This window comes from Chroicocephalus ridibundus, chromosome 1 (genome assembly GCF_963924245.1).
Source record: "Chroicocephalus ridibundus chromosome 1, bChrRid1.1, whole genome shotgun sequence".
In the NCBI taxonomy this organism is placed as follows: domain Eukaryota; kingdom Metazoa; phylum Chordata; class Aves; order Charadriiformes; family Laridae; genus Chroicocephalus; species Chroicocephalus ridibundus.
In genome coordinates this window covers 138,272,901-138,283,066 of record NC_086284.1, presented here as the reverse complement: position 1 = coordinate 138,283,066, position 10,166 = coordinate 138,272,901, and the positions used below count along the sequence as shown (strand labels likewise).

Sequence of the window (10,166 nt, the reverse complement as noted above, 5' to 3'; positions counted from 1 at the left end):
GACGCGAAACTGAAGGGGGAAGGAGGGAGGGAAAGGAGGGAAGGGAAAGAAGGAAGGAAGGAAGGAAGGGAGGAAGGAAGGGAGGAAGGAAGGGAGGAAGGAAGGGAGGAAGGAAGGGAGGAAGGAGGGAAGGAGGGAGGGAAGGAGGGAGGGAAGGAGGGAAAGAAGGAAGGAGGGAGGGAAGGAAGGAAGGGAGGAAGGAGGGAAGGAAGGAAGGGAGGAAGGAAGGAAGCAAGGAGGGAAGGAGGGAAGGAGGGAGGAAGGAAGGGAGGAAGGAATGAGGGAGGGAGGGAGGAAGGAAGGGAGGAAGGAAGGGAGGAAGGAATGAGGGAGGGAGGGAGGAAGGAAGGGAGGAAGGAAGGAGGGAGGGAGGGAGGAAGGAAGGGAGGAAGGAAGGAGGGAGGGAGGGAGGAAGGAAGGGAGGAGGGAGGGAGGAAGGAAGGAAGGAGGGAGGGAGGGAGGAAGGAAGGAGGGAGGGAGGAAGGAAGAAGGGAGGGAGGGAGGGAGGAAGGAAGGAGGGAGGAAGGAAGGAAGGAAGGAAGGAAGGAAGGAAGGAAGGAAGGAAGGAAGGAAGGAAGGAAGGAAGGAAGGAAGGAAGGAAGGAAATAAACGTGTAACTTAAAAAAAAAAAAACAAAAAAAAAAAACAAAAAACAAAAAGAACGCGCCAGGCGGCAAAACAGGGGCTGCAGAGGGAACGCCGGCGGGTGGGTCTGCCCGGCGTGGGGGGGGGACACGGTGTGTGTAGGGGGGGGTGGGGTGGGTGTGCGTGCAGGCGGGCGCACATCGCCGCGTACGTGTGACCGGCGGCAGGAGGGAGGGAGGGAGGGATGAGGCGGGGGGGGGGGGGGGGGGGGGCGGCCGCGCCTATTGCATCAGTCGGGGCGGGCCCCGACGTGCAGGGGCGGGGCCGAGGCGGGGTCCGACCCGCACAGCCCGTTCGCCGCGCAAAGAGCGCGGCCGCCGTCCCGTCCTCCCAGCTCTTTCCCTCCCCCCCCTCCCCGCCCCGCCCCGCTCTTCCCTTCCCCGTCGCCGCCGGGCAGAGGGGAGCAGCGAGGCAAGGTTGCCTCCAGCCGCCGGAGGAGGAAGCGCTGCGACGAGGAGGAGGAGGAGGAAGTGGAAGAAGACGGGGGGGGGTGGAATAAAATTTAAAAAAATTCATCCCGCCGCCCAGGCTGGAAGTCCGGACCCGCGCCACCTTAAGTGTTCCCCCCCCCCTCCCTTTCCCCCCCACGGCCGCTTCCACCCGCGGAGGCTCCGCCGACTCCAGGCCCCCGCCGCAATAACAAGCCCCCGAGCCCGGGGGGAGGATAACGCACCCCCCTACTCCGGTCCCGGGAAAAGGGGCGGGGGTTGTGTGCCCCACCGGGAGGGGCGGTGCGGGGGCGTTTCTCCCGTCTCCCTCCGCTGCCGACTCCGCGCATCCCTCCGGGGATCACCCGTGGCGGGGGGGGGGGCGTGGGTGGGTGTTGGGGGGCGGGCGGTGCCGCTCCCACGGGGTGGTGCGATCGCGGCGGGGGCGGCCCTTCGGCTGCGGAGCGAGGAGAGAAGCCCCATCCCATCCATCGGCCGCCACCAAAAAATAAAATAAAATAAAAAAATAACGTGGTTGATTTTGCAGCGGCTCTCGTGGGGCGGGGCCGGAGGGGGGGGGGGGAGGGAGCGCTGGGAGGGCAAATCCAAACCTTGCGTGATGGAGCTGCAGGCTGGACCCCGGCCGCTCACCCCCACCCAGCCCCCCCCTCTACCCCGTCCTGGGGGCTCCAACGACGGCGCCGACCTTGCCCCGACCCCCCCCCACCCAGCGCCGCGGGCGGCTCCCCCCGTTCCCTTCCCGCGTCCCCCCCCCCCGCCTCGGCGGCGGCTGCACAAGGGGAGGTTTGGCTTGCGGCGGCCGCGGGGATAGGCCGGCTCGGGGAGGCGCCGCTGTTTATTTTCCATCATGATCACTTTGTTCGCGCTGGAAAAAAAGAAAACCCAACTTTTTACAAAAAAAAAAAAAAAAAAATTAAAATTTCGCGAGGGTTTTTCACGTTTAACCGGCCTGAATTGCACACACCTCCCGCACCCCTCACCCCCCCCCATGGGGCGTCCTGGAGTCAAACTGGGGGAAGGGGAGGGGGGAGAGGCCGGGATAACTGGGGGAGGGCGGAGGGCAGGGTGTTCAGCGATCCTTTGCAGCCGGAGGAGGAAAAGTCCATGGCAAACACTGGCCCTGCCCGTTCCTTCTCCTCGGCCCCGGGACGAGCCCGGACTGCCATCTGCCCCAGCCGGGGTGCCGGGAGTCAGGCGGCGGGGGGTCGCTCCCTTTCCCCCGTCCCTCCCCCGCGCAAGGGCAGCACAAACCCGTGTTTTCGGGGGAAGGGGGGTTCAGAGCGAGGGCGAGCCCAGGCGCGGCCGGGATAAACAACAGGATCGCGTTGCACCGGGGCGGGGAGGAGGGGGGGACCCGGGCGAGCGCCGGGTGAGACTCGCACAGGGTTGTGTGTGTGTGTTTGTGTGTCCCCCTCCGCCCTTTTTTTTTTTTATTCATTTACGTATTTATTTATTTCTCGCAAGCCCTAGGGATGAAAACGCCCGTCCTCCGCATCGCCCCGGGGAGGGGGCGAAGGGGAGCGTCTCAGGCCGGCCGGGCGCGGCGATGGGGAAGCTGCGGGGCCGGGTAGCCCCCCCACCCCCCCCCACCCCACCCCACCCCGGGCTCTCCGCAGCACGGGGATCGTCGTCGTCGTCCCCCCTCTTCCCCGGTGCCATCGCCGTCTCCGTCGGTGACCGACCCCCGCGCATCCCCGCCCGGCTGCTGCCCACCGGGGGATAACGCGGCGGCGGTGCGGTCCCTCCCGGGAGATCCCCGGTGGCGAGGGCGGGCGGAGCAGCCGGGATGGTGGCGATGGAGGGGGCGGGGGGGGGGGGGGGGGGAAAGGAGGCTGCTGCCGCGCCGGTGCCTGCACCAGCATCTGCTGGGACAGGGGTGTGCGAGGCGCCATCTTTGTTACCAATAAAGGCTGCCGTGGGAGAAGATAACACCGGGTTTCCCCGCAAAGCCGTCGGGTGGGGGAATCGTTACCGGCACCTTGCCCCCGGGCTCCCCCGGAGGGAGTTGTGGGGGGGCAAACCCAGAGATTTGGTGGCTCTCTTGATCCAGAACGAGCAGCAGTCTGGCCCAGGAAGGTGCTAATTTGGGCTCGGGTTTTGAGCGTTACGAGTCAACCAACGAAGCGCGATAAATCCCCCTCGAGCTACGTATTTTTCTCAAAAAAAAAAAAAAAAAAAAAATTGTGACAGAGAAAATTCCACTCTCTTGTATTAAGAGGGCACATCATTCCCAATTATCGCGGAGGAGAAATGATAGGATGAAGAGAGCAAGCTGCATTCCTTACTTTCACCTGCGCTGGAGACAGAGGAAGAGATACAGCAAGTTTCCTTCGGGTATTTCTTGAAGGAGCCTTATTTCCTCCTGTGCCAGGCTGAGGGAGGTTGAAACACACACTAATGAAGAACATATTTCTTATATATGGCAGTTTTCTTTATTGATTGCTTGATGTGAAACAATATCAATCTGGATTTTTTTTTCCCACACATTACAAAAAAAAAAATATTAAATTGGCTCAGTCTGCAATCCTTTAAGCACAGCCATATTAATTATCAGAAAAAGGAAAAAAAAAAACCCAAACAAAAAAAAAACCTAAAAAGTCTACCAAATAGAGCATTTACAAATGCACAAAAACATGCCACTTTGGCTTTATGGGGAAAAATATTGTCTTCTAGATTAAAAAAAATCTTTTAACATAAATAAGTTAGTATAATTTCTCAGTGTCTTTACAGAGTTATGTACACAGGTACACTTCAAACTTTTTTTTTATTTTTACATACAGGTACACAGGCAATGTAGAAATACTGTTTAAAGATGTAGTATCCCTTTTCCCTCACACACAAACACTTCGGGGAAGCGGGTCAGATCAGAAAACAACAATCTTCAAGATTCAGAGCAAAAGCCCTCCATATTAATTAAAAAAAAATAAAATCAAAACACACACAAAAAAAAACCACAAAGAGGAAATCAGGCAATGGAACAACAGGATGATTTCGCATGACTTTTACAGGCATTTGAATTTGCTATATGGATCTGAGGTCGGGGGGAAGGGGGGGGGGGGGGAACTTTTGCTACTACATAACGGAATCATCACAGCTCCCACCTCTTCAGCTTAATGCAGTAGGAAGAAATTTCACAAGTGGCCTGTAATAATCTGCTCTGAGCAGGGGTTACCATGATGGTAGATCCAAAAAAAAAAAAAAAAAACCAAAAACCCCCCCCAAAAAAAAGGAGAAAAACATGGTGGACCCACTTAAAGGGACAATACATCTTTAAGTAATAAAGAACCTACACTGCTTCTCTTCATACATTTCTTTGCTTGCTAGATTGTGAAAGCAAGTTCCAATCGCTCACCCTCTTCCACTCCCTCCCCCCTCCCAACAAGGTTTATGTGCTACATAAGGTAAAAACTATATACACAGGTAGTACAATGAAGCAAATAAGGAAACACCTAATTGCACAATGCTACATCCAATGCTTTTAGAGGCAGGTCTTTGAAGAGTGCCTAAAATTTTAGTGTTATTGTTTGCCTTTTTTTTTTTGTGGTTGTTTTTGTTTTGCTGCTGTTGGTTTGTTGTTTGTTGTTTTTTTGTTTTTTGTTGGTTTTTTTTTTTTCAGTGCTTGTACAGGACCTCCATCCCACGGAGATCGGCGATATGCATTTTCGTTTCCACTACAACTTTACATCTTCCTCGCTTCATCGCCCCGATGAAGGAGGACGCGCACATCCTCCGCTCTGCAACGGGGAGAGGGGTGGGGGGGGAAGAAAGAGACGGGAAGGGAGAAGACGATTAGAAAACGTCAAAAAAAAAAAAAAAAAAAAAAAAAAAAAAAAAAAAGAAACGCGATCCGCCGCGCAGCCGGTTCAAACCGACGCCGCATCCCCGGGGCGGGCGGGCCCTGCCCGGGCGCGGCCCCGGCGCTGCCCGACCGACGCCCCCCCCAACTCAAAACCCAGGGCCGCGCTGCCGGTCCCCCCTTGCCAAGCCGGTCCTCGGCCCATTTCACCCCTCGGCGAAGGAAAATGAGGGCTGCGGGATGCCTCCTCCCCGGCCCGGGGCTCGGCCCCGCAATTCCCCCCCTCCATCGCCCGGAGGCTCTTCCCCCCCCCCCCCCCCCCAAACAATCGGGCGGTAGTAGCGGCATTTGCATAGCCACGCATTGCTGACGTGCTCCGCCACGGCTCACCCCAGAGGGACTAATTTGTTGCAACTTCTGCTTTACAGCTTAATCTTTTTTTTTTTTCCTTCCCCTGCACGATCGCAAAAAATTAAAAAAATTTAAAAAATAAAATCTCCTGTTTGTAAACCCCGCTCCTTAACCTCGGCTGCGAAACCGCCGGCGCAATTTACCAAGTCCCTCCGCCCCAGCCCTCGCCTTAAAACAAAACAACAACAAGAAGGGGGGGGGGGGGGGAAGGAGGGGGGGGAGCACAGCCCAGCTCCCATTAACCCGCTCTCTTCCCTTTGCCAGCGCCTAAAACCAAACCAAAACAACCGGGAGAGGGAAGAAAAGAAAAAAAAAAAAAGAACAAAAAAAAAGAAAAAAAAAACCACGACCTTGCCTAGCTCGGACTTTAAGCAAAATGCCCGGATTCCCCTCAGACCCAACTTCTCCACTTGTATCTCCCGGGCTGGGAGGTCGCCGCGACGTGCGACGGCAACGCTGACATGGTAGGTGAAAAAGCACCGGGACACACACACACGGGAAGCCCCCCCGAAATCCTTTATCATCTGACACGATCCACCAGCCGCGTTTGAAACTCCGTCCCTCCATCCGCACGGTCTTTGCGACAGGGCCCTCCCTGCCTCCGGTCCCGGTGGAGGGATGTCAGGGCCGGTCCCACCGCGGAGGGGGCTCCCGCCGCCGCCCCAGCCCCAGCCCGGGCGACGCTGCGGAGCCAGGCTCGGCGCTTCGCCCTTGTTCTTTTTCAAACCCTGCGCGTCCCACCCCCACCCTCCACCACACACCCATCCCCGAGCGCTTGGGAAAAGCCACCCTTCCTCGGGGAAAAGACCCCGCAGACAGCCCAGAGCGGCTCTAAGCCCCCCCTCCCCTCCCCCTTTACAGACGAGGGATACCCACTCGGTCACCCTTTCTTTGCTTTAGTCGCAACCTAACGCCAGACCCTAAAGGGAACCTACCTAAACGGTTTACGTTTGATGTCTTCTCGGGCTTGATTTCTTGGGTGTTTGCTCCACTGAACTGGCACTGGGGGAGTCTTCTGAAACCTCTTCTTCTGTTGTGTTGGCTCTTTTATTTTGAGGAGAGGAATCTAGGAGGGGAAAATTAAAAACAAGGGGGAGGGGGGAAGTGATATTAAAATATTTTCCTGCCAGATGTTTGCTCGGCATTGGGGGGCGGGGGGGGGGGGGAAGGGGTAAATGGAGCCGGGGGGGGAATATTCCCGGATCCCCATGTCAGCCATCGGCTACGTGAAAGCGGGCAGGGGGAGGGGAGATGGGCTTCTCTCTAGGTAAGACATCCAAGTTTCCTGTTTTCGGCTAAAATCCCTGTCGCTCTTTTGCTCCGCGTGAGCGCTACGAACCTCCTCCCACCTGGGCAGGAGGCCGGGTCCCCGCAGAGGGGACGGGGGCGTGTGGGGGGGAGATAATCCGCGTCTAAGTGCTCTTCCTTGCAAATCATCTACCGGCTCCCATTTAACGCGGGACCCCCCCCCCCCGGGACTGCGAACAGCACCTGGGCTTTTTTAGGCGAAAGGAGGCGGGAGGGTGGCGTACAGCGAGCCGGTGGCCCGGCGGGGCACGGCCCACGGCAGTCAGGCCACGCGTGGCAGCGGCGAAGGGGCCGAGAGCCCCGGCGCCGAGACCGGCAGGGCTGGCGGAGAAAAGCGCTGCCGCTTTCGCAAGGGTACGTTACCATCGGTGGCAGGTCTTTTCCTCTGCCCAGTGCACTGCTCTGCAAAGTCCGTCTGATTTTCAGAAACATCAGTCTTTTGATCTACACAGTGAGCGTCCTCTGAGATTCCCTGAGAACCGACAAAAACCACGGTTTGGCAATTCCCGTTTACATCCAAGCTCTGGCGACCAGCGGACTTGCAGACAGCTTTCAGTAGCCTGGGGGGTCTGAAGTAGAAGTCGGGCGAGCTCCCCTTCTCCACGGCTTGCCACTCGTACCTGCCTTCCAGCGGCTTGTGATTCTGGAAATCGAAATTCCACTTCCTCTGGCATGCCTCCTCCATCTCCTGGCGGTGCTTCTTCAAGTCCCTGTTTAACTCTTCGTGATTCACCGGCCCGAAGAGGTTCCTGCAAGCTGACGGCTTCGGGTACTCCGACTGCCTGGCTTCCATGCGCTCCAGGGTAGGGCTCCCATTAGAAATACGGACGTTTGACATCTCCCCCCACCCTCTTTCTTCTGGCGGCGGTTGTTTTGCTCGCTGCTCTCCCCCCCAGCCGCCTCCTCCTCCTCTTCTCCTCCGCCTTTTATTCCTCGGCGCTCGGCGGCTTCGCTCCGCGCCTCCTCTCCCCGCTGTCCCGCTCGCCGGCCCCGCCTCGGCCCCGCTCGCCCTCGGCCCGCGGAGAAGGGGCGAAGAGGTGCCCGAGCATTAAGCGCCGGCCCGGGGATGAGCCCCGAGAGCCGCCCGCTGCTGCCGCCGCCGCCGGCGGGGAGCCGCGGGCGGGTGGAGAGGAGCGGTGCGCGGCGGGGAGCGGGCAGCGGCGCTGCCCTCCGCGGCCCCGGCTCCGCGCTGCCCCGCCGCCGGTGCTGGTGGTGGTGGTGGTGGTGGCGGTGCTGGTGGTGGTGGTGGTGGTGATGCCCCCGCCGCTCGCACCGCCGCCGCGTAGTAAAAGCGAGACGGAAAAAAACAAGGCGAGACGAGCCCTTTTCTCGGTTGCCCAATATGGCGATTGAAGGGAGGCTGACGAAGAAGAAAATGATTGACAGGACGAGTCTATTTAAACAGCCCGGCCGCGCCATTGGTTACGGCGGCGGGCGCCGCCCCGTCGGCCCGGCCCTGTCCCGCCGCCGCCGCCGGCTCTAAAGGTGGCACCGGGCGGGACGGGACGGGCCGGGCCGCGGCCCCGCCGAGCCCCGGCGGTGGAGGGGAGAGGGGTGGGAAGGCACCGTGCTTCCCCCCTCCCCGCCACCTCCCTCCGCGAAGCCCGGGCCCGGCGGGATTTGTGTGTGTTGTCCCCGGCCCCCCTCCCAAACAAACCCACCCCGTCCCGTTGCTCGCCCGGGAGGCCTGAGGAATGGTGGCGGCTGGTTACGTTTGTGACTCATTCCTGTGACACGAGTCTCCCACCGCTCTGATTTTTCCCGGGATAGGCTCCGGCGACGCAGCCCCCCTCCCCCACACCACCCCCGGGGTCCAGGGTTGGGGGCGAGCTCAGGGCTAGCGGGGGGGCTGTCCTCCATCGGGACATGCTGGGGAGAGCAGAACCCTGACCCCACGGCACCCCAACCCCACCGGCAGCACAGTGGGGGCTCCCAGGGGAGGGGAGGGGGCTGGTGGTGGGAGGGCAGGATCACCTCTTGCTGCCTTCTCAGCAGAGAAAGGACTAGGTGAAGAAATGTCTCAAAAAAAACCCAGAAAACAAAAAAACGCCAAACCTCTGCAGGGATTTCAGATCTCTGCAAGCAGGGAAAGAAAACAAAAGCGGTCGGTTTTGTTCTATTTTGTGTGCTCGGAAGATTAGATGAGCCAAGAGTCACAGCCAGGGATTGTCTAAGTGACTTCCTCGGGTAGCCACAGCAGGTACAGTGGAGATAAGAGCAGCACAGTGTCCTGCCCTCCTTGTCTCCAGCCCCTTTCACAGCCATCTTCCCTCGCTAGGCAGGGCAGCCCCCTCGATGTGTTGCAGGACCCTGCGGGTGCTCGCAGGTGCTGAAGGTTTTGAGTTTTCCAGGGGCCCAGATCCAGGGTCTGGATCTTTGGAGGGCTGGAGGCTCTTCACACCAATCCATCTGGCCAGGTCTCCTCCGCAAGCAGAGCAACCCTCTCCAAATTTTGCTTCGGGGAGGGGGGTGGGAAGGCACACCAGTGTCAGGCTATCTCAACAAGACAGAGGTCAACACAACTAGGTTTAACTGGCTGAGAGAAGAGTCAACTGACTTGGCCTTGAAGACGTTGAGCTTTCACCCTGTGCTGGACCTGTACACACACTCTCTCACTCTGGTTCAAGGTCTACAGTTTTGATGGGTCACCAAAACCCTCGCTGCAGTTGCTCTTGTGAACTGGTATGCAAAACTGCATACACCACAGAGGGTAAAAAACCATTACACAGTGCTCAAGCCCAGGCCACAGCAGTCTGCTTGCCTTCATCACCCCCGAGGTAGCAGCCCCTGGCCTCTGCTCACACCACTTGCCCAAGTAATCACAGTATTGCCAGACCCAAGTTCAAAAAAACAACGTGCACAGGCAAAAAAAAAAAAAAAAAAGAATACAAATGAGATTGGTTTAAAAACCACGAGGTTGAAATAAAATATTAGCCATGTTATTTTATTTGTTTGCCGGGGGTTTTTGCACTCAGAAGTTGTTTTCCAACTCCTCTCAGCAACCGCAAGCTCTAGCAATTCACTTACAGAAAATCAAAGCTGACATTCTCATGTCTGCAGGAGCTGAGACATATTTTTGAAGTTGCAAGTCCATGATAAAACTGCATCAGCTGGCAAAGCAGGGCCTATTCATCCGCTTTATTTGCAGGATTTCATCTTCGTTTCTCGAGGCTTTCCTGTCTTTGACTTCCATAGCCACTAGCAAGGAAGTACCATTTCAAATTTCTCTTCACTTTCTCTGTCAGGTGTGGGAGACTTGGCTTGTTTTGTTCCTCTACACAAGAGACTCGTTGTAGGCTAAGAAAGTGATCTGCAAAACACGACCGGGGGCTCCCTGAAGATGCCCAGGGCTCACCCTGCTAATGGGGGCCTGCCTGCTTGGTAACCTGCTGAATGTCCCACCGATGGCTCCTTAGATGAGGAGTTCCCAATCTCTGCTCCCTGGGAGTCACTGCTTGTCTCTTGGGTCCACCAAAGAAAGGCAAACCCCTTGTCAGGAGGATTACAACATTGTACCAGAGCGGAAACGCATACTGGGGGGGTGGGGGGGTGGAAAT

General features: G+C 57.7%; 1 protein-coding gene across 1 annotated transcript; it reads right to left on the bottom strand.

The window, feature by feature from the left end:
* Window positions 1-3,839: 3,839 nt before the first annotated feature.
* On the bottom strand, window positions 3,840-8,000 carry CDKN1B (cyclin dependent kinase inhibitor 1B). The gene is made up of 3 exons (XM_063355569.1): window positions 6,973-8,000; window positions 6,237-6,367; window positions 3,840-4,828 (listed from the first exon to the last, which is right to left on the bottom strand). The coding sequence occupies exons 1-2, from the start codon at window positions 7,445-7,447 to the stop codon at window positions 6,246-6,248; spliced, it is 597 nt and encodes a 198-aa protein (XP_063211639.1). The 5' UTR covers window positions 7,448-8,000; the 3' UTR covers window positions 3,840-4,828; window positions 6,237-6,245.
* Between the last annotated feature and the right edge of the window lie 2,166 nt (window positions 8,001-10,166).

Bases quoted from the DNA above. Each gene is read 5' to 3' on its own strand.
- CDKN1B (XM_063355569.1), bottom strand. From the start codon at position 7,447: ATGTCAAACGTCCGTATTTCTAATGGGAGCCCTACCCTGGAGCGCATG. The intron at 6,368-6,972 runs GTAACGTACCCT...TTCCCCTCCTAG, and splicing joins GAAAAGACCTGCCACCGATG to ATTCCTCTCCTCAAAATAAA.